General features: G+C 36.3%; 1 protein-coding gene across 3 annotated transcripts in view; it reads left to right on the top strand.

Annotated features, from left to right (window-relative positions):
- The window catches only part of LOC148883493 (kinesin-like protein KIF13B), a 61,476-nt gene extending 37,414 nt beyond the window's left edge, over positions 1 to 24,062 (top strand). For 2 of the 3 annotated variants that reach the window (XM_089022711.1, XM_089022713.1), the window contains 3 exons: positions 21,102 to 21,167; positions 21,307 to 22,315; positions 22,381 to 24,062. In XM_089022711.1, coding sequence (XP_088878837.1) covers positions 21,102 to 21,167; positions 21,307 to 22,315; positions 22,381 to 22,622 — 1,317 coding nt within the window. In that variant the 3' untranslated portion in view covers positions 22,623 to 24,062. The remainder of the gene's footprint in view (positions 1 to 21,101; positions 21,168 to 21,306; positions 22,316 to 22,380) is intronic. The other variant, XM_089022712.1, reaches the window with a different exon arrangement.
- Positions 24,063 to 24,106: the final 44 nt, after the last annotated feature.

The following is a 24,106-nucleotide window of genomic DNA, read 5'->3' as shown; positions in this document are numbered from 1 at the left end:
ACCATGTATAGTAAGGCTTTTTTAGCGCAAAAAACGACCATGTATAGTAAGGCTTTTTAGCGCAAAAAATGACCATGTATAGTAAGGCTTTTTTAGCGCAAAAAACGACCATGTATAGTAAGGCTTTTTTAACGTAAAAAACGACCATGTATAGTAAGGCTTTTTTAACGTAAAAAACGACCATGTATAGTAAGGCTTTTTAGCGCAAAAAACGACCATGTATAGTAAGGCTTTTTTTAGCGCAAAAAACGACCATGTATAGTAAGGCTTTTTTAACGTAAAAAACGACCATGTATAGTAAGGCTTTTTAGCGCAAAAAACGACCATGTATAGTAAGGCTTTTTTAACGTAAAAAACGACCATGTATAGTAAGGCTTTTTTAACGTAAAAAACGACCATGTATAGTAAGGCTTTTTAGCGCAAAAAACGACCATGTATAGTAAGGCTTTTTTAGCGCAAAAAACGACCATGTATAGTAAGGCTTTTTTAACGTAAAAAACGACCATGTATAGTAAGGCTTTTTTAACGTAAAAAACGACCATGTATAGTAAGGCTTTTTAGCGCAAAAAACGACCATGTATAGTAAGGCTTTTTTAATGTAAAAAACGACCATGTATAGTAAGGCTTTTTAGTGCAAAAAACGACCATGTATAGTAAGGCTTTTTTAACGTAAAAAACGACCATGTATAGTAAGGCTTTTTTTACGTAAAAAACGACCATGTATAGTAAGGCTTTTTTAACGTAAAAAACGACCATGTATAGTAAGGCTTTTTAGCGCAAAAAACGACCATGTATAGTAAGGCTTTTTTAATGTAAAAAACGACCATGTATAGTAAGGCTTTTTTTAACGTAAAAAACGACCATGTATAGTAAGGCTTTTTAGCGCAAAAAACGACCATGTATAGTAAGGCTTTTTTAGCGCAAAAAACGACCATGTATAGTAAGGCTTTTTTAACGTAAAAAACGACCATGTATAGTAAGGCTTTTTTAACGTAAAAAACGACCATGTATAGTAAGGCTTTTTAGCGCAAAAAACGACCATGTATAGTAAGGCTTTTTTAACGTAAAAAACGACCATGTATAGTAAGGCTTTTTTAACGTAAAAAAAACGACCATGTATAGTAAGGCTTTTTTAACGTAAAAAACGACCATGTATAGTAAGGCTTTTTTAATGTAAAAACGACCATGTATCGTAAGGCTTTTTTAGCGCCAAAAATGACCATGTATAGTAAGGCTTTTTAGTGCAAAAAACGACCATGTATAGTAAGGCTTTTTTAACGTAAAAAACGACCATGTATAGTAAGGCTTTTTTAACGTAAAAAACGACCATGTATAGTAAGGCTTTTTAGCGCAAAAAACGACCATGTATAGTAAGGCTTTTTTAGCGCAAAAAAACGACCATGTATAGTAAGGCTTGTTTAACGTAAAAAACGACCATGTATAGTAAGGCTTGTTTAACGTAAAAAACGACCATGTATAGTAAGGCTTTTTTAATGTAAAAACGACCATGTATCGTAAGGCTTTTTTAGCGCCAAAAATGACCATGTATAGTAAGGCTTTTTTAACGTAAAATACGACCATGTATAGTAAGGCTTTTTTAATGTAAAAACGACCATGTATCGTAAGGCTTTTTTAGCGCCAAAAATGACCATGTATAGTAAGGCTTTTTTAACGCAAAAAACGACCATGTATAGTAAGGCTTTTTTAATGTAAAAACGACCATGTATCGTAAGGCTTTTTTAGCGCCAAAAATGACCATGTATAGTAAGGCTTTTTTAACGCAAAAAACGACCATGTATAGTAAGGCTTTTTTAACGTAAAATACGACCATGTATAGTAAGGCTTTTTTAACGTAAAAAACGACCATGTATAGTAAGGCTTTTTAGCGCAAAAAACGACCATGTATAGTAAGGCTTTTTTAGCGCAAAAAACGACCATGTATAGTAAGGCTTTTTTAGCGCAAAAAACGACCATGTATAGTAAGGCTTTTTAGCGCAAAAAACGACCATGTATAGTAAGGCTTTTTTAGCGCAAAAAACGACCATGTATAGTAAGGCTTTTTAGCGCAAAAAACGACCATGTATAGTAAGGCTTTTTAGTGCAAAAAACGACCATGTATAGTAAGGCTTTTTTAACGTAAAAAACGACCATGTATAGTAAGGCTTTTTTAACGTAAAAAAACGACGACCATGTATAGTAAGGCGACCATGTATAGTAAGGCTTTTTTAACGTAAAAAACGACCATGTATAGTAAGGCTTTTTAGCGCCAAAAATGACCATGTATAGTAAGGCTTTTTAGCGCCAAAAATGACCATGTATAGTAAGGCTTTTTTAGCGCAAAAAACGACCATGTATAGTAAGGCTTTTTTAACGTAAAAAACGACCATGTATAGTAAGGCTTTTTTAACGTAAAAACGACCATGTATAGTAAGGCTTTTTTAGCGCCAAAAATGACCATGTATAGTAAGGCTTTTTTAATGTAAAAAACGACCATGTATAGTAAGGCTTTTTAGTGCAAAAAACGACCATGTATAGTAAGGCTTTTTTAACGTAAAAAACGACCATGTATAGTAAGGCTTTTTTAACGTAAAAAACGACCATGTATAGTAAGGCTTTTTTAACGTAAAAAACGACCATGTATAGTAAGGCTTTTTAGCGCAAAAAACGACCATGTATAGTAAGGCTTTTTTAATGTAAAAAACGACCATGTATAGTAAGGCTTTTTTTAACGTAAAAAACGACCATGTATAGTAAGGCTTTTTAGCGCAAAAAACGACCATGTATAGTAAGGCTTTTTTAGCGCAAAAAACGACCATGTATAGTAAGGCTTTTTTAACGTAAAAAACGACCATGTATAGTAAGGCTTTTTTAACGTAAAAAACGACCATGTATAGTAAGGCTTTTTAGCGCAAAAAACGACCATGTATAGTAAGGCTTTTTTAACGTAAAAAACGACCATGTATAGTAAGGCTTTTTTAACGTAAAAAAACGACCATGTATAGTAAGGCTTTTTTAACGTAAAAAACGACCATGTATAGTAAGGCTTTTTTAATGTAAAAACGACCATGTATCGTAAGGCTTTTTTAGCGCCAAAAATGACCATGTATAGTAAGGCTTTTTAGTGCAAAAAACGACCATGTATAGTAAGGCTTTTTTAACGTAAAAAACGACCATGTATAGTAAGGCTTTTTTAACGTAAAAAACGACCATGTATAGTAAGGCTTTTTAGCGCAAAAAACGACCATGTATAGTAAGGCTTTTTTAGCGCAAAAAACGACCATGTATAGTAAGGCTTTTTTAGCGCAAAAAACGACCATGTATAGTAAGGCTTTTTTAGCGCAAAAAAACGACCATGTATAGTAAGGCTTGTTTAACGTAAAAAACGACCATGTATAGTAAGGCTTGTTTAACGTAAAAAACGACCATGTATAGTAAGGCTTTTTTAATGTAAAAACGACCATGTATCGTAAGGCTTTTTTAGCGCCAAAAATGACCATGTATAGTAAGGCTTTTTTAACGTAAAATACGACCATGTATAGTAAGGCTTTTTTAACGTAAAAAACGACCATGTATAGTAAGGCTTTTTAGCGCAAAAAACGACCATGTATAGTAAGGCTTTTTTAGCGCAAAAAACGACCATGTATAGTAAGGCTTTTTTAGCGCAAAAAACGACCATGTATAGTAAGGCTTTTTAGCGCAAAAAACGACCATGTATAGTAAGGCTTTTTTAGCGCAAAAAACGACCATGTATAGTAAGGCTTTTTTAACGGAAAAAACGACCATTTATAGTAAGGCTTTTTAGCGCAAAAAACGACCATGTATAGTAAGGCTTTTTAGCGCAAAAAACGACCATGTATAGTAAGGCTTTTTAGTGCAAAAAACGACCATGTATAGTAAGGCTTTTTTAACGTAAAAAACGACCATGTATAGTAAGGCTTTTTTAACGTAAAAAACGACCATGTATAGTAAGGCTTTTTTAACGTAAAAAACGACCATGTATAGTAAGGCTTTTTAGCGCCAAAAATGACCATGTATAGTAAGGCTTTTTAGCGCCAAAAATGACCATGTATAGTAAGGCTTTTTTAGCGCAAAAAACGACCATGTATAGTAAGGCTTTTTTAACGTAAAAAACGACCATGTATAGTAAGGCTTTTTTAACGTAAAAACGACCATGTATAGTAAGGCTTTTTTAGCGCCAAAAATGACCATGTATAGTAAGGCTTTTTAGTGCAAAAAACGACCATGTATAGTAAGGCTTTTTTAACGTAAAAAACGACCATGTATAGTAAGGCTTTTTTAACGTAAAAAACGACCATGTATAGTAAGGCTTTTTTAACGTAAAAAACGACCATGTATAGTAAGGCTTTTTAGTGCAAAAAACGACCATGTATAGTAAGGCTTTTTTAACGTAAAAAAACGACCATGTATAGTAAGGCTTTTTTAACGTAAAAAACGACCATGTATAGTAAGGCTTTTTTAACGTAAAAAACGACCATGTATAGTAAGGCTTTTTAGTGCAAAAAACGACCATGTATAGTAAGGCTTTTTTAACGTAAAAAACGACCATGTATAGTAAGGCTTTTTAGTGCAAAAAACGACCATGTATAGTAAGGCTTTTTTAACGTAAAAAACGACCATGTATAGTAAGGCTTTTTTAACGTAAAAAACGACCATGTATAGTAAGGCTTTTTTAACGTAAAAAACGACCATGTATAGTAAGGCTTTTTTAGTGCAAAAAACGACCATGTATAGTAAGGCTTTTTTAACGTAAAAAACGACCATGTATAGTAAGGCTTTTTTAACGTAAAAAACGACCATGTATAGTAAGGCTTTTTTAACGTAAAAAACGACCATGTATAGTAAGGCTTTTTTAGCGCAAAAAACGACCATGTATAGTAAGGCTTTTTTAACGTAAAAAACGACCATGTATAGTACAGTGTTTTTTAGTGCAAAAAACGACCATGTATAGTAAGGCTTTTTAGTGCAAAAAACGACCATGTATAGTACAGTGTTTTTAGTGCAAAAAACGACCATGTATAGTACAGTGTTTTTAGTGCAAAAAACGACCATGTATAGTAAGGCTTTTTTAGCGCCAAAAACGACCATGTATAGTAAGGCTTTTTTTAGTGCAAAAAACGACCATGTATAGTAACTGTTTTTTAGTGCAAAAAACGACCATGTATAGTAAGGCTTTTTAGTGCAAAAAACGACCATGTATAGTAAGGCTTTTTAGCGCAAAAAACGACCATGTATAGTAAGGCTTTTTTTAGCGCAAAAAACGACCATGTATAGTAAGGCAGTGTTTTTAGTGCAAAAAACGACCATGTATAGTAAGGCTTTTTTAGCGCAACAAAAACGACCATGTATAGTAAGGCTTTTTTTAGCGCAAAAAACGACCATGTATAGTAAGGCTTTTTTAATATATAGTGGCGCTTTTTTAAAAAACGACCATGTATAGTAAGGCTTTTTTAGCGCAAAAAACGACCATGTATAGTAAGGCTTTTTTAACGTAAAAAACCATGTATAGTAAGGCTTTTTTAGTGCAAAAAACGACCATGTATAGTAAGGCTTTTTAGCGCAAAAAACGACCATGTATAGTAAGGCGCGCAAAAAACGACCATGTATAGTACAGTGTTTTTAGTGCAAAAAACGACCATGTATAGTAAGGCTTTTTTTATAGTATAGTAAGCGCAAAAAACGACCATGTATAGTAGCGCAAAAAACCATGTATAGTAAGGCTTTTTTAGTGCAAAAAACGACCATGTATAGTAAGGCTTTTTTAGCCATGCAAAAAACCATGTATAGTAAGGCTTTTTTAAACGCAAAAAACGACCATGTATAGTAAGGCTTTTTTAGCGCACCATGTATAGTAAGGCTTTTTAGGCGCAAAAAACGACCATGTATAGTAAGGCTTTTTTAACGCTAAAAAACGCATGTATAGTAAGGCTTTTTTAACGCCAAAAACGACCATGTATAGTAAGGCTTTTTTAGTAAAAAACGACCATGTATATAAGGTCTTTTTTAGCGTAAAAAAACGCTTTTTTAGCGTGCAAAAAACGACCATGTATAGTAAGGCTTTTTTAACGTAAAAAACGACCATGTATAGTAAGTAAAAAAGCCTTACTGGCGTGTAAAAAACGACTTAAGGCGCAAAAAACGACCATGTATAGTAAGGCTTTTTTAACGTAAAAAAACGACCATGTATAGTAAGGCTTGTTTAACGTAAAAAACGACCATGTATAGTAAGGCTTTTTTAACGTAAAAAACGACCATGTATAGTAAGGCTTTTTTTAATGCGAAAAACGACCATGTATAGTAAGGCTTTTTTAGGCGCCAAAAATGACCATGTATAGTACAGTGCTTTTAGTGCAAAAAAACGACCATGTATATAAGTGCTTTTTTTATAACGTAAAAAAACGACCATGTATAGTACAGGCTTTTTAACGCAAAAAAGCGACCATGTATAGTTACAGGCTTTTTAGCGCAAAAAACGACCATGTATAGTAAGGCTTTTTTAGCGCAAAAAACGACCATGTATAGTAAGGCTTTTTTAGCGCAAAAAACGACCATGATAGTAAGGCTGTTTTTTAGCGCAAAAAACGACCATGTATAGTAAGGCTTTGTTTAACGTAAAAAACGACCATGTATAGTACAGGCTTGTGTTTAACGTAAAAAACGACCATGTATAGTAAGGCTTTTTTAATGTAAAAACGACCATGTATCGTAAGGCTTTTTTAGCGCCAAAAATGACCATGTATAGTAAGGCTTTTTTAACGTAAAATACGACCATGTATAGTAAGGCTTTTTTAACGTAAAAAACGACCATGTATAGTAAGGCTTTTTAGCGCAAAAAACGACCATGTATAGTAAGGCTTTTTTAGCGCAAAAAACGACCATGTATAGTAAGGCTTTTTTAGCGCAAAAAACGACCATGTATAGTAAGGCTTTTTAGCGCAAAAAACGACCATGTATAGTAAGGCTTTTTTAGCGCAAAAAACGACCATGTATAGTAAGGCTTTTTTAACGTAAAAAACGACCATGTTATAGTAAATAGTAAGGCTTTTTAGTGCAAAAAACGACCATGGCTTTTTAGCGCAAAAAACGACCATGTATAGTAAGGCTTTTTAGCGCAAAAAACGACCATGTATAGTAAGGCTTTTTAGTGCAAAAAACGACCATGTATAGTAAGGCTTTTTTAACTAAAAAAACGACCATGTATAGTAAGGCTTTTTTAACGTAAAAAACGACCATGTATAGTAAGGCTTTTTTAACGTAAAAAACGACCATGTATAGTAAGGCTTTTTAGCGCCAAAAATGACCATGTATAGTAAGGCTTTTTAGCGCCAAAAATGACCATGTATAGTAAGGCTTTTTTAGCGCAAAAAACGACCATGTATAGTAAGGCTTTTTTAACGTAAAAAACGACCATGTATAGTAAGGCTTTTTTAACGTAAAAAACGACCATGTATAGTAAGGCTTTTTTAGCGCCAAAAATGACCATGTATAGTAAGGCTTTTTAGTGCAAAAAACGACCATGTATAGTAAGGCTTTTTTAACGTAAAAAACGACCATGTATAGTAAGGCTTTTTTAACGTAAAAAACGACCATGTATAGTAAGGCTTTTTTAACGTAAAAAACGACCATGTATAGTAAGGCTTTTTAGTGCAAAAAACGACCATGTATAGTAAGGCTTTTTTAACGTAAAAAACGACCATGTATAGTAAGGCTTTTTTAACGTAAAAAACGACCATGTATAGTAAGGCTTTTTTAACGTAAAAAACGACCATGTATAGTAAGGCTTTTTAGTGCAAAAAACGACCATGTATAGTAAGGCTTTTTTAACGTAAAAAACGACCATGTATAGTAAGGCTTTTTAGTGCAAAAAACGACCATGTATAGTAAGGCTTTTTTAACGTAAAAAACGACCATGTATAGTAAGGCTTCAGTGTTTTTAGTGCAAAAAACGACCATGTATAGTACAGTGTTTTTAGTGCAAAAAACGACCATGTATAGTAAGGCTTTTTTAGCGCCAAAAACGACCATGTATAGTACAGTGTTTTTAGTGCAAAAAACGACCATGTATAGTACACTGTTTTTTAGTGCAAAAAACGACCATGTATAGTAAGGCTTTTTAGTGCAAAAAACGACCATGTATAGTACAGTGTTTTTAGCGCAAAAAATGACCATGTATAGTAAGGCTTTTTTAGTGCAAAAAACGACCATGTATAGTAAGGCTTTTTTAGCGCCAAAAACGACCATGTATAGTAAGGCTTTTTTAGCGCAAAAAACGACCATGTATAGTACAGTGTTTTTAGTGCAAAAAACGACCATGTATAGTAAGGCTTTTTAGCGCAAAAAAACGACCATGTATAGTAAGGCTTTTTTAGCGCCAAAAACGACCATGTATAGTAAGGCTTTTTTAGCGCAAAAAACGACCATGTATAGTAAGGCTTTTTTAGCGCAAAAAACGACCATGTATAGTACAGTGTTTTTAGTGCAAAAAACGACCATGTATAGTAAGGCTTTTTTAGCGCAAAAAACGACCATGTTGTGGTCAAAAATGACAACATTTCCACAGTAAATCACAGTTGCTGGTGGTGGAGAGGTACATTCGCTGGCTTTCCCTGCAGACCGCAAGGGATCAAATCCTGCTCAACATTCTTAAAAAAACATGTTAAAGGCGTTGCAATTTTTTTATGTAAGACCCTCACTAGTTGTTCTTTACTATGACTGAAGGGAACGGGAAGTCATAGGTACTGGTAGTGTAGAGGTATACGCCCTTGTTTGCGCTGCAGCCAAAGCAGGTTCAAGTCTCACCCAAAATTAAGTAAGGTGTTTTTAGCTGTTCTTGTTTGGGGCTAAAAAGCCTTACTTTACATGGTCGTTTTTTTGCGCTAAAAAAGCCTTACTATACATGGTCGTTTTTTGCACTAAAAAGCCTTACTATACATGGTCGTTTTTTGCGCTAAAAAAGCCTTACTATACATGGTCGTTTTTTGCACTAAAAAGCCTTACTATACATGGTCGTTTTTTGCACTAAAAAACACTGTACTATACATGGTCGTTTTTTGCGCTAAAAAAGCCTTACTATACATGGTCGTTTTTTGCACTAAAAAGCCTTACTATACATGGTCGTTTTTTGCACTAAAAACACTGTACTATAGATGGTCGTTTTTTTTGCGCTAAAAAAGCCTTACTATACATGGTCGTTTTTTGCACTAAAAAGCCTTACTATACATGGTCGTTTTTTGCACTAAAAACACTGTACTATACATGGTCGTTTTTTGCACTAAAAACACTGTACTATACATGGTCGTTTTTTTGCGCTAAAAAAGCCTTACTATACATGGTCGTTTTTTTGCGCTAAAAAAGCCTTACTATACATGGTCGTTTTTTGCACTAAAAAGCCTTACTATACATGGTCGTTTTTTTGCACTAAAAACACTGTACTATACATGGTCGTTTTTTTGCGCTAAAAAAGCCTTACTATACATGGTCGTTTTTGGCGCTAAAAAAGCCTTACTATACATGGTCGTTTTTTGCGCTAAAAAGCCTTACTATACATGGTCGTTTTTGGCACTAAAAACACTGTACTATACATGGTCGTTTTTTGCACCAAAAACACTGTACTATACATGGTCGTTTTTTGCACTAAAAACACTGTACTATACATGGTCGTTTTTTGCACTAAAAAGCCTTACTATACATGGTCGTTTTTTTGCACTAAAAACACTGTACTATACATGGTCGTTTTTTGCACTAAAAACACTGTACTATACATGGTCGTTTTTTTGCGCTAAAAAAGCCTTACTATACATGGTCGTTTTTGGCGCTAAAAAAGCCTTACTATACATGGTCGTTTTTGGCACTAAAAACACTGTACTATACATGGTCGTTTTTTGCACCAAAAACACTGTACTATACATGGTCGTTTTTTGCACTAAAAAGCCTTACTATACATGGTCGTTTTTTGCACTAAAAACACTGTACTATACATGGTCGTTTTTTGCACTAAAAAGCCTTACTATACATGGTCATTTTTGGCGCTAAAAAAGCCTTACTATACATGGTCGTTTTTTGCGCTAAAAAAGCCATACTATACATGGTCGTTTTTGGCGCTAAAAAAGCCTTACTATACATGGTCGTTTTTTACGTTAAAAAAGCCTTACTATACATGGTCATTTTTGGCGCTAAAAAAGCCTTACTATACATGGTCGTTTTTTGCACTAAAAAGCCTTACTATACATGGTCGTTTTTTGCACTAAAAGCCTTACTATACATGGTCGTTTTTGGGGCTAAAAAAGCCTTACTATACATGGTCGTTTTTTGCACTAAAAAGCCTTACTATACATGGTCATTTTTGGCGCTAAAAAAGCCTTACTATACATGGTCGTTTTTGCCGCTAAAAAGCCTTACTATACATGGTCGTTTTTTACGTTAAAAAAGCCTTACTATACATGGTCGTTTTTTGCGCTAAAAAAGCCATACTATACATGGTCGTTTTTGGCGCTAAAAAAGCCTTACTATACATGGTCGTTTTTTGCACTAAAAACACTGTACTATACATGGTCGATTTTTGCACTAAAAAGCCTTACTATACATGGTCGTTTTTGGCGCTAAAAAAGCCTTACTTTACATGGTCGTTTTTTGCACTAAAAACACTGTACTATACATGGTCGTTTTTTTGCGCTAAAAAAGCCTTACTATACATGGTCGTTTTTTGCACTAAAAAGCCTTACTATACATGGTCGTTTTTTGCACTAAAAACACTGTACTATACATGGTCGTTTTTTTGCGCTAAAAAAGCCTTACTATACATGGTCGTTTTTTAGCGCTAAAAAAGCCTTACTATACATGGTCGTTTTTTGCACTAAAAAGCCTTACTATACATGGTCATTTTTTGCACTAAAAAGCCTTACTATACATGGTCGTTTTTGGCGCTAAAAAAGCCTTACTATACATGGTCGTTTTTGGCGCTAAAAAAGCCTTACTATACATGGTCATTTTTTGCGCTAAAAAAGCCTTACTATACATGGTCGTTTTTTGCGCTAAAAAAGCCTTACTATACATGGTCATTTTTTGCGCTAAAAAAGCCTTACTATACATGGTCGTTTTTTGCACTAAAAAGCCTTACTATACATGGTCGTTTTTGGCACTTAAAAGCCTTACTATACATGGTCATTTTTGGCACTTAAAAGCCTTACTATACATGGTCGTTTTTTGCGCTAAAAAAGCCTTACTATACATGGTCGTTTTTTGCACTAAAAAGCCTTACTATACATGGTCATTTTTGGCGCTAAAAAAGCCTTACTATACATGGTCGTTTTTTGCGCTAAAAAAGCCTTACTATACATGGTCATTTTTTGCGCTAAAAAAGCCTTACTATACATGGTCGTTTTTTGCACTAAAAGCCTTACTATACATGGTCGTTTTTTTGCGCTAAAAAAGCCTTACTATACATGGTCATTTTTGGCGCTAAAAAAGCCTTACTATACATGGTCGTTTTTGCCGCTAAAAAAGCCTTACTATACATGGTCGTTTTTGGCGCTAAAAAAGCCTTACTATACATGGTCGTTTTTGGCGCTAAAAAAGCCTTACTATACATGGTCGTTTTTTGCACTAAAAAAGCCTTACTATACATGGTCATTTTTTGCGCTAAAAAAGCCTTACCATACATGGTCGTTTTTTGCACTAAAAGCCTTACTATACATGGTCGTTTTTTTGCGCTAAAAAAGCCTTACTATACATGGTCATTTTTGGCGCTAAAAAAGCCTTACTATACATGGTCGTTTTTGCCGCTAAAAAAGCCTGACTATACATGGTCGTTTTTGGCACTAAAAAAGCCTTACTATACATGGTCGTTTTTGGCGCTAAAAAAGCCTTACTATACATGGTCGTTTTTTGCGGTAAAAAAGCCTTACTATACATGGTCGTTTTTTTGCACTAAAAAAGCCTTACTATACATGGTCGTTTTTTGCATTAAAAAGCCTTACTATACATGGTCATTTTTGGCGCTAAAAAAGCCTTACTATACATGGTCGTTTTTGGCGCTAAAAAAGCCTTACTATACATGGTCGTTTTTTTGCGCTAAAAAGCCTTACTATACATGGTCGTTTTTTTGCGCTAAAAAGCCTTACTATACATGGTCGTTTTTTGCGCTAAAAAAGCCTTACTATACATGGTCATTTTTGGCGCTAAAAAAGCCTTACTATACATGGTCGTTTTTTGCGCTAAAAAAGCCTTACTATACATGGTCGTTTTTTGCACTAAAAAGCCTTACTATACATGGTCGTTTTTGGCGCTAAAAAAGCCTTACTTTACATGGTCGTTTTTTGCACTAAAAACACTGTACTATACATGGTCGTTTTTTTGCGCTAAAAAAGCCTTACTATACATGGTCGTTTTTTGCACTAAAAAGCCTTACTATACATGGTCGTTTTTTGCACTAAAAACACTGTACTATACATGGTCGTTTTTTGCACTAAAAACACTGTACTATACATGGTCGTTTTTTTGCGCTAAAAAAGCCTTACTATACATGGTCGTTTTTTAGCGCTAAAAAAGCCTTACTATACATGGTCGTTTTTTGCACTAAAAAGCCTTACTATACATGGTCATTTTTTGCACTAAAAAGCCTTACTATACATGGTCGTTTTTGGCGCTAAAAAAGCCTTACTATACATGGTCGTTTTTGGCGCTAAAAAAGCCTTACTATACATGGTCATTTTTTGCGCTAAAAAAGCCTTACTATACATGGTCGTTTTTTGCGCTAAAAAAGCCTTACTATACATGGTCATTTTTTTGCGCTAAAAAAGCCTTACTATACATGGTCGTTTTTTGCACTAAAAAGCCTTACTATACATGGTCGTTTTTGGCACTTAAAAGCCTTACTATACATGGTCATTTTTGGCACTTAAAAGCCTTACTATACATGGTCGTTTTTTGCGCTAAAAAAGCCTTACTATACATGGTCGTTTTTTGCGCTAAAAAAGCCTTACTATACATGGTCGTTTTTTGCACTAAAAGCCTTACTATACATGGTCGTTTTTGGGGCTAAAAAAGCCTTACTATACATGGTCGTTTTTTGCACTAAAAAGCCTTACTATACATGGTCATTTTTGGCGCTAAAAAAGCCTTACTATACATGGTCGTTTTTGGCGCTAAAAAAGCCTTACTATACATGGTCGTTTTTTGCACTAAAAAGCCTTACTATACATGGTCATTTTTGGCGCTAAAAAAGCCTTACTATACATGGTCGTTTTTGGCGCTAAAAAAGCCTTACTATACATGGTCGTTTTTTGCGGTAAAAAAGCCTTACTATACATGGTCGTTTTTTGCACTAAAAAGCCTTACTATACATGGTCGTTTTTGGCGCTAAAAAAGCCTTACTTTACATGGTCGTTTTTTGCACTAAAAACACTGTACTATACATGGTCGTTTTTTTGCGCTAAAAAAGCCTTACTATACATGGTCGTTTTTTGCACTAAAAAGCCTTACTATACATGGTCGTTTTTTGCACTAAAAACACTGTACTATACATGGTCGTTTTTTGCACTAAAAACACTGTACTATACATGGTCGTTTTTTTGCGCTAAAAAAGCCTTACTATACATGGTCGTTTTTTAGCGCTAAAAAAGCCTTACTATACATGGTCGTTTTTTGCACTAAAAAGCCTTACTATACATGGTCATTTTTTGCACTAAAAAGCCTTACTATACATGGTCGTTTTTGGCGCTAAAAAAGCCTTACTATACATGGTCGTTTTTGGCGCTAAAAAAGCCTTACTATACATGGTCATTTTTTGCGCTAAAAAAGCCTTACTATACATGGTCGTTTTTTTGCGCTAAAAAAGCCTTACTATACATGGTCATTTTTTTGCGCTAAAAAAGCCTTACTATACATGGTCGTTTTTTGCACTAAAAAGCCTTACTATACATGGTCGTTTTTGGCACTTAAAAGCCTTACTATACATGGTCATTTTTGGCACTTAAAAGCCTTACTATACATGGTCGTTTTTTGCGCTAAAAAAGCCTTACTATACATGGTCGTTTTTTGCACTAAAAAGCCTTACTATACATGGTCATTTTTGGCGCTAAAAAAGCCTTACTATACATGGTCGTTTTTTGCGCTAAAAAAGCCTTACTATACATGGTCATTTTTTGCGCTAAAAAAGCCTTACTATACATGGTCGTTTTTTGCACTAAAAGCCTTACTATACATGGTCGTTTTTTTGCGCTAAAAAAGCCTTACTATACATGGTCATTTTTGGCGCTAAAAAAGCCTTACTATACATGGTCGTTTTTGCCGCTAAAAAAGCCTTACTATACATGGTCGTTTTTGGCGCTAAAAAAGCCTTACTATACATGGTCGTTTTTGGCGCTAAAAAAGCCTTACTATACATGGTCGTTTTTTGCACTAAAAAAGCCTTACTATACATGGTCATTTTTTGCGCTAAAAAAGCCTTACTATACATGGTCGTTTTTTGCACTAAAAGCCTTACTATACATGGTCGTTTTTTTGCGCTAAAAAAGCCTTACTATACATGGTCATTTTTGGCGCTAAAAAAGCCTTACTATACATGGTCGTTTTTGCCGCTAAAAAAGCCTGACTATACATGGTCGTTTTTGGCACTAAAAAAGCCTTACTATACATGGTCGTTTTTGGCGCTAAAAAGCCTTACTATACATGGTCATTTTTGGCGCTAAAAAAGCCTTACTATACATGGTCGTTTTTGGCGCTAAAAAAGCCTTACTATACATGGTCGTTTTTTGCGGTAAAAAAGCCTTACTATACATGGTCGTTTTTTTGCACTAAAAAAGCCTTACTATACATGGTCGTTTTTTGCATTAAAAAGCCTTACTATACATGGTCATTTTTGGCGCTAAAAAAGCCTTACTATACATGGTCGTTTTTGGCGCTAAAAAAGCCTTACTATACATGGTCGTTTTTTTGCGCTAAAAAGCCTTACTATACATGGTCGTTTTTTTGCGCTAAAAAGCCTTACTATACATGGTCGTTTTTTGCGCTAAAAAAGCCTTACTATACATGGTCATTTTTGGCGCTAAAAAAGCCTTACTATACATGGTCGTTTTTTGCGCTAAAAAAGCCTTACTATACATGGTCATTTTTGGTGCTAAAAAAGCCTTACTATACATGGTCGTTTTTTGCGCTAAAAAAGCCTTACTATACATGGTCGTTTTTTGCACTAAAAGCCTTACTATACATGGTCGTTTTTGGGGCTAAAAAAGCCTTACTATACATGGTCGTTTTTGGCGCTAAAAAAGCCTTACTATACATGGTCGTTTTTTGCACTAAAAAGCCTTACTATACATGGTCATTTTTGGCGCTAAAAAAGCCTTACTATACATGGTCGTTTTTGGCGCTAAAAAAGCCTTACTATACATGGTCGTTTTTTGCGGTAAAAAAGCCTTACTATACATGGTCGTTTTTGGCGCTAAAAAAGCCTTACTATACATGGTCGTTTTTTGCACTAAAAAGCCTTACTATACATGGTCATTTTTGGCGCTAAAAAAGCCTTACTATACATGGTCGTTTTTGGCGCTAAAAAAGCCTTACTATACATGGTCGTTTTTTGCGGTAAAAAAGCCTTACTATACATGGTCGTTTTTTGCACTAAAAAGCCTTACTATACATGGTCGTTTTTGGCGCTAAAAAAGCCTTACTATACATGGTCGTTTTTTGCGCTAAAAAAGCCTTACTATACATGGTCGTTTTTGGCGCTAAAAAAGCCTTACTATACATGGTCGTTTTTTGCGCTAAAAAAGCCTTACTATACATGGTCATTTTTTGCGCTAAAAAAGCCTTACTATACATGGTCGTTTTTTCCACTAAAAAGCCTTACTATACATGGTCGTTCTTGGCGCTAAAAAAGCCTTACTATAACATGGTCGTTTTTGGCGCTAAAAAAGCCTTACTATAACATGGTCGTTTTTGGCGCTAAAAAAGCCTTACTATACATGGTCGTTTTTTGCGCTAAAAAAGCCTTACTATACATGGTTGTTTTTTGCACTAAAAAGCCTTACTATACATGGTCGTTTTTTGCGCTAAAAAAGCCTTACTATACATGGTCATTTTTTGCGCTAAAAAAGCCTTACTATACATGGTCGTTTTTTCCACTAAAAAGCCTTACTATACATGGTCATTTTTTTGCGCTAAAAACGCCTTACTATACATGGTCGTTTTTTCCACTAAAAAGCCTTACTATACATTGTCATTTTTGGCACTTAAAAGCCTTACTATACATGGTCGTTTTTGGCGCTAAAAAAGCCTTACTATACATGGTCGTTTTTTTCGCTAAAAAAGCCTTACTATACATGGTCGTTTTTTGCACTAAAAAGCCTTACTATACATGGTCATTTTTTTGCGCTAAAAAAGCCTTACTATACATGGTCGTTTTTTCCACTAAAAAGCCTTACTATACATTGTCATTTTTGGCGCTTAAAAGCCTTACTATACATGGTCGTTTTTGGCGCTAAAAAAGCCTTACTATACATGGTCGTTTTTTTCGCTAAAAAAGCCTTACTATACATGGTCGTTTTTTGCACTAAAAAGCCTTACTATACATGGTCATTTTTTTGCGCTAAAAAAGCCTTACTATACATGGTCGTTTTTTCCACTAAAAAGCCTTACTATACATTGTCATTTTTGGCGCTTAAAAGCCTTACTATACATGGTCGTTTTTGGCGCTTAAAAGCCTTACTATACATGGTCGTTTTTGGCGCTAAAAAAGCCTTACTATACATGGTCGTTTTTTGCGCTAAAAAAGCCTTACTATACATGGTCGTTTTTGGCGCTAAAAAAGCCTTACTATACATGGTCATTTTTTGCGCTAAAAAAGCCTTACTATACATGGTCATTTTTTGCGCTAAAAAAGCCTTACTATACATGGTCGTTTTTTCCACTAAAAAGCCTTACTATACATGGTCGTTCTTGGCGCTAAAAAAGCCTTACTATAACATGGTCGTTTTTGGCGCTAAAAAAGCCTTACTATAACATGGTCGTTTTTGGCGCTAAAAAAGCCTTACTATACATGGTCGTTTTTTGCGCTAAAAAAGCCTTACTATACATGGTTGTTTTTTGCACTAAAAAGCCTTACTATACATGGTCGTTTTTTGCGCTAAAAAAGCCTTACTATACATGGTCATTTTTTGCGCTAAAAAAGCCTTACTATACATGGTCGTTTTTTCCACTAAAAAGCCTTACTATACATGGTCATTTTTTTGCGCTAAAAACGCCTTACTATACATGGTCGTTTTTTCCACTAAAAAGCCTTACTATACATTGTCATTTTTGGCACTTAAAAGCCTTACTATACATGGTCGTTTTTGGCGCTAAAAAAGCCTTACTATACATGGTCGTTTTTTTCGCTAAAAAAGCCTTACTATACATGGTCGTTTTTTGCACTAAAAAGCCTTACTATACATGGTCATTTTTTTGCGCTAAAAAAGCCTTACTATACATGGTCGTTTTTTCCACTAAAAAGCCTTACTATACATTGTCATTTTTGGCGCTTAAAAGCCTTACTATACATGGTCGTTTTTGGCGCTTAAAAGCCTTACTATACATGGTCGTTTTTTGCACTAAAAAGCCTTACTATACATTGTCGTTTTTGGGGCTAAAAAAGCCTTACTATACGTGGTCGTTTTTTGCACTAAAAAGCCTTACTATACGTGGTCATTTTTGGCGCTAAAAAAGCCTTACTATACATGGTCGTTTTTGCCGCTAAAAAAGCCTTACTATACATGGTCGTTTTTTGCGCTAAAAAAGCCTTACTATACATGGTCGTTTTTGGCGCTAAAAAAGCCTTACTATACATGGTCGTTTTTTGCGGTAAAAAAGCCTTACTATACATGGTCGTTTTTTGCACTAAAAAGCCTTACTATACATGGTCGTTTTTGGCGCTAAAAAAGCCTTACTATACATGGTCGTTTTTTGCGCTAAAAAAGCCTTACTATACATGGTCGTTTTTGGCGCTAAAAAAGCCTTACTATACATGGTCGTTTTTTGCATTAAAAAGCCTTACTATACATGGTCATTTTTGGCGCTAAAAAAGCCTTACTATACATGGTCGTTTTTGGCGCTAAAAAAGCCTTACTATACATGGTCGTTTTTTGCGCTAAAAAAGCCTTACTATACATGGTCATTTTTTGCGCTAAAAAAGCCTTACTATACATGGTCGTTTTTGGCGCTAAAAAAGCCTTACTATACATGGTCGTTTTTTGCACTGAAAAGCCTTATTATACATGGTCGTTTTTTGCGCTAAAAAAGCCTTACTATACATGGTCGTTTTTTGCACTAAAAAGCCTTACTATACATGGTCATTTTTGGCGCTAAAAAAGCCTTACTATACATGGTCGTTTTTTGCGCTAAAAAAGCCTTACTATACATGGTCGTTTTTGGCGCTAAAAAAGCCTTACTTATACATGGTCGTTTCTTGCGCTAAAAAAGCCTTACTATACATGGTCGTTTTTTGCACTGAAAAGCCTTACTATACATGATCGTTTTTTGCGCTAAAAAGCCTTACTATACATGGTCGTTTTTTACGTTAAAAAAGCCTTACTATACATGGTCGTTTTTGGCGCTAAAAAAGCCTTACTATACATGGTCGTTTTTTGCGGTAAAAAAGCCTTACTATACATGGTCGTTTTTTGCACTAAAAAGCCTTACTATACATGGTCGTTTTTGGCGCTAAAAAAGCCTTACTATACATGGTCGTTTTTTGCGCTAAAAAAGCCTTACTATACATGGTCGTTTTTGGCGCTAAAAAAGCCTTACTATACATGGTCGTTTTTTGCATTAAAAAGCCTTACTATACATGGTCATTTTTGGCGCTAAAAAAGCCTTACTATACATGGTCGTTTTTGGCGCTAAAAAAGCCTTACTATACATGGTCGTTTTTTGCGCTAAAAAAGCCTTCCTATACATGGTCATTTTTTGCGCTAAAAAAGCCTTACTATACATGGTCGTTTTTGGCGCTAAAAAAGCCTTACTATACATGGTCGTTTTTTGCACTGAAAAGCCTTATTATACATGGTCGTTTTTTGCGCTAAAAAAGCCTTACTATACATGGTCGTTTTTTGCACTAAAAAGCCTTACTATACATGGTCATTTTTGGCGCTAAAAAAGCCTTACTATACATGGTCGTTTTTTGCGCTAAAAAAGCCTTACTATACATGGTCGTTTTTGGCGCTAAAAAAGCCTTACTTATACATGGTCGTTTTTTGCGCTAAAAAAGCCTTACTATACATGGTCGTTTTTTGCACTGAAAAGCCTTACTATACATGGTCGTTTTTTGCGCTAAAAAGCCTTACTATACATGGTCGTTTTTTTACGTTAAAAAAGCCTTACTATACATGGTCGTTTTTGGCGCTAAAAAAGCCTTACTATACATGGTCGTTTTTTGCGCTAAAAAAGCCTTACTATACATGGTCGTTTTTACGTTAAAAAAGCCTTACTATACATGGTCGTTTTTACGTTAAAAAAGCCTTACTATACATGGTCATTTTTGGCGCTAAAAAAGCCTTACTATACATGGTCGTTTTTTGCGCTAAAAAAGCCTTACTATACATGGTCGTTTTTTGCACTAAAAAAGCCTTACTATACATGGTCGTTTTTTGCACTAAAAAAGCCTTACTATACATGGTCGTTTTTTGCACTAAAAAAGCCTTACTATACATGGTCGTTTTTGCGCTAAAAAAGCCTTACTATACATGGTCGTTTTTTGCGCTAAAAAAGCCTTACTATACATGGTCGTTTTTGGCGCTAAAAAAGCCTTACTATACATGGTCGTTTTTTGCGCTAAAAAGCCTTACTATACATGGTCGTTTTTTCCACTAAAAAGCCTTACTATACATGGTCTTTTTTGGCCCAAAAAAGCCTTACTCTACATGGTCGTTTTTGGCGCTAAAAAAGCCTTACTATACATGGTCGTTTTTTGCACTAAAAAAGCCTTACTATACATGGTCGTTTTTGGCGCTAAAAAAGCCTTACTATACATGGTCGTTTTTTGCACTAAAAAAGCCTTACTATACATGTTCGTTTTTGGCGCTAAAAAAGCCTTACTATACATGGTCGTTTTTTGCGCTAAAAAAGCCTTACTATACATGGCCGTTTTTGGCGCTAAAAAAGCCTTACTATACATGGTCGTTTTTTCCGCTAAAAAGCCTTACTATACATGGTCGTTTTTGGCACTAAAAAAGCCTTACTATACATGGTCGTTTTTGGCGCTAAAAAAGCCTTACTATACATGGTCGTTTTTTGCGCTAAAAAGCCTTACTATACATGTTCGTTTTTTCCACTAAAAAGCCTTACTATACATGGTCTTTTTTGGCCCAAAAAAGCCTTACTATACATGGTCGTTTTTGGCGCTAAAAAAGCCTTACTATACATGGTCGTTTTTTGCACTAAAAAAGCCTTACTATACATGGTCGTTTTTGGCGCTAAAAAAGCCTTACTATACATGGTCGTTTTTTGCACTAAAAAAGCCTTACTATACATGTTCGTTTTTGGCGCTAAAAAAGCCTTACTATACATGGTCGTTTTTTGCGCTAAAAAAGCCTTACTATACATGGCCGTTTTTGGCGCTAAAAAAGCCTTACTATACATGGTCGTTTTTTGCGCTAAAAAGCCTTACTATACATGGTCGTTTTTGGCACTAAAAAAGCCTTACTATACATGGTCGTTTTTGGCGCTAAAAAAGCCTTACTATACATGGTCGTTTTTTGCGCTAAAAAAGCCTTACTATACATGGTCATTTTTTGCGCTAAAAAAGCCTTACTATACATGGCCGTTTTTGGCGCTAAAAAAGCCTTACTATACATGGTCGTTTTTTGCGCTAAAAAGCCTTACTATACATGGTCGTTTTTTGCACTAAAAAAGCCTTACTATACATGGTCGTTTTTGGGGAAAAAACGCCTTACTATACATGGTCGTTTTTTGGGCTAAAAAAGCATGTAGAACAACAGGTGAAGCTTATACTCGTGGCTAAGAAGTAATGATTGAAACCCAAACAGACTTCTATGTCTTTCATGGGAGATGTTTTTGAAAACAGCAATCATTATTTATCTCTTTCTATATTCCAGAACGTTCCTCGTATCCTGGTGCAGTCCCCCAGTCTGGAAGGGGGAATGAACCCCACACGCCAGGAAGTAAGTTTGAGGGTCCAGACATTGCCCTCGAGCAATTCAACCGACACTCAGCCACGCACGAACCAAGACCAAAATGGTTGACTCAAGTTAACCATTCAGGTCAGAAAATTCACAAGAGTCGTTGTGGTCCTGCTTTCAGGTTGCGAGTGAGGAAAGCATCCCTGCCGGCATGTCCCAGGAGAGCCCCAGATCCTTGCCGCTCCCTCCGCCAATCATCCCAGAGACAGAAGACTCCACCCAGGAGTTGCTTTGCGAAGCGTCCGGCGGTTCCGTTTGGACGGCGCCGCTTTCAGACTTACCGTCGGAGAGTGGCTCCGGATCTCAAACTCTGGAGGGTTTCCAAGCACCTTTGGAGAATACGCCGCAGTCCAAACCAACGGATAGCTCAGGCATCTTAAATCCGAGTCTTGGGGACCTAACCGCATCTCTTGTAGCTCAGGAAGTCAAAACCTCATGTCCACGTGCAGCGTCCCTGACAACGACAGTCCATTTCGAACATGACCCGATGGAATCAAAGAGAGTCGACGTTGTGCTGACACCGCCAAATTCAATTTTAGTCCAAGAACAACAATCAAAGACTTTAGCTCCTGAACGTCTTCAAATGAATCCGAAACAAGCATGTCAAGCAATTCAAGAGAAGAACCAACCATCCAAACCAGAACCTGAAGCTTCTGCTTCCGTCTCCACCCAGATGTCATCTGAATCGCCTCCGGTCCCGCTGAAGAATTGTGATCCTCCATCTTGTTTCCAGGAAAAATCTCATTTGAAGGACTCTGGCTCGGGTTCTGCTACCTTAGCTCCGTCCAGTGAGGAGGTCCACTCTGCAGCAAAATCCAACGAGCCATCCTCCAAATCAGCAGTCAAGCCTTTCAAGATACATAAAGTCCAATCGTCGGATCTCAAGTCCTTCCAGTGTTTACTCGGGGAGTCCAAGGTGGAGCACGTCCAAACCGAGTCCGACCTCTCCGAGCCCTTGGAGCTCATCTTAGACTGCGGAGAGGTAACCGCGTCGGTCTCTCTACCCGACTGGTTGAAAGAAGGCCAATTTGTCACCGTCGGAGGCAACAAAAGCGGCGTGGTGCGTTACGTGGGACCCGCGGACTTCGCCGGAGGCGTCTGGGTGGGTGTGGAACTGGAGGTCCCAGCAGGTGAGTGGAAAAAGACCATCAACCCCATCTTGCTTTTAGAGGAATCACATCTATCGTTGAAACAGGAAAGAATGACGGCTCGGTGGGCGGCAAGTCCTACTTCCAATGCAATCCGGGTTACGGAGTCCTGGTCCGGCCGGACAGGGTGAGCCGCGGTGGCGCCAAACGCCGTCGACAACAGCACAAGCGTCGCAGCGCCAACTTGTCGGGATCTACGCCCAACCTGGCGCCCCTCGCCAAAGCCTCCGCGTCGTCATCATCATCAGCACCTTCTCGGGATGGTGCAGAAGACCATAAAAGTTCTTGAGGTGAGAGGAGGAGCGTGCAATTTTTGGTTTAAAAATGACGACGACGCATTTACAAGATTAACTCATTCACTGCCAGATGATGTGCAAAGATGTGTCCACTCCAGTGCCAGGGTTTTTGTCATTGTCACTTGAATTCCAGGACCGACAGAGTATTGGGTTTTAGGACTACATAAACATTTAATATAGCGTTAGCAACCGCAGACTCTCTTCTTTCATCAGAAAAAAAAAAGAGTTAATTCCTAAATTACGTAGGTCTGGAGTTATCTGAGATTGAAATGGGGACAGCTGTACAAAATACAATACAATACATACAAATTAGTTTCTATTGCGCTTTAACAACAGCTAAAACTGGAACAAAGCGCAAACATGGGAAAACGGGAAATGTTGCTTCTTATGGAAGGGAAAAAAACTTTGCCAGAGGTCATGGCCAGCGCTTCATCGGCACCCAAGCATGGAAAACCAAAAAACGGAACAAATTCGGGAATGGCGCTCAACGTCACATTTTCAATTTCCGAATCAATTTGTAAATGGCAGTGAATAAGTTAAAAAAAATAAACGGTTATTTTTGTGGAAAATATTTTTGTGTGCCTTATTGTTGAGAATTGTGCAAAAACACTTTCTTCCATTAACGAAATGCAGCTACATTTTTATTATTATTTTTTTTTTTTACAATGTGACTACCGTATGTTCCCATGTATAAGGCGCAGCGGAGTAGAAGGCGCACCGCTACCCCAATGAATGATGCGTTTTCAAACTTTTTCCATATATGAGGCGCACCGTGACATCATGGATGAAAACAGTTTTCCAAATATAAGATATAAATATCAGAATATCCAAGTTTTCCAAATATAAGACACACGTGAATATCATGTGATCATTTGCAGCCAGTAGTGGCCAAGCAGGCCAATAAGTTAGATAGCTAGCTAGATAGCTAGCTAGCCAGATAGCTATATAGCTAATAAATAGCTAACTAGACTGATAGCTAATAAATAGCGAGCTAGTCAGCTATATAGCTATCTATTTGCGAACTGGCTGGCTAGCTAGCTATCTGGCTGGCTATCTTTTAGTTATATAGCTAGCTGTCTATCTTTTGGCTAGCTAGCTTTCGATGTATTTGTGTTACTTCAGGGTTGAGTGAACGCAAGCGCATGTTGCTGCTCAACCACTGCAAAACTTATCCTGTGATTGTAAAGTGACCTTGAGAGTTTTGAAAGGCGCTTAGAAATGAAATGTATTATTATTATTATGATTATTTTCAGGTTACAATAGAGGCTGGGGTTACGCTGACTGTATTTAAGGCGCACCTGTGTATAAGACCAGGGGTCAAAATCAAGGCTTTTGGGGGGCACCTTATACGCCGGAAAATACAGTACACAAATAATACTTTTTTTAACATTATAATGTATGTTTTTTTTTTTACATTGTGACTACATGAATAAATTGTCATATCTTTTTTGACATGATAATGTACAATGTCTTTGTT

Source organism: Hippocampus bargibanti, linkage group LG19, assembly GCF_051943395.1.
Source record: "Hippocampus bargibanti isolate YZ-2025 linkage group LG19, ASM5194339v1, whole genome shotgun sequence".
NCBI classification, from domain to species: Eukaryota; Metazoa; Chordata; class Actinopteri; order Syngnathiformes; family Syngnathidae; genus Hippocampus; species Hippocampus bargibanti.
The sequence above is the reverse complement of the archived record's forward strand: the minus strand, read 5'-3'. Positions and strand labels throughout refer to the sequence as shown.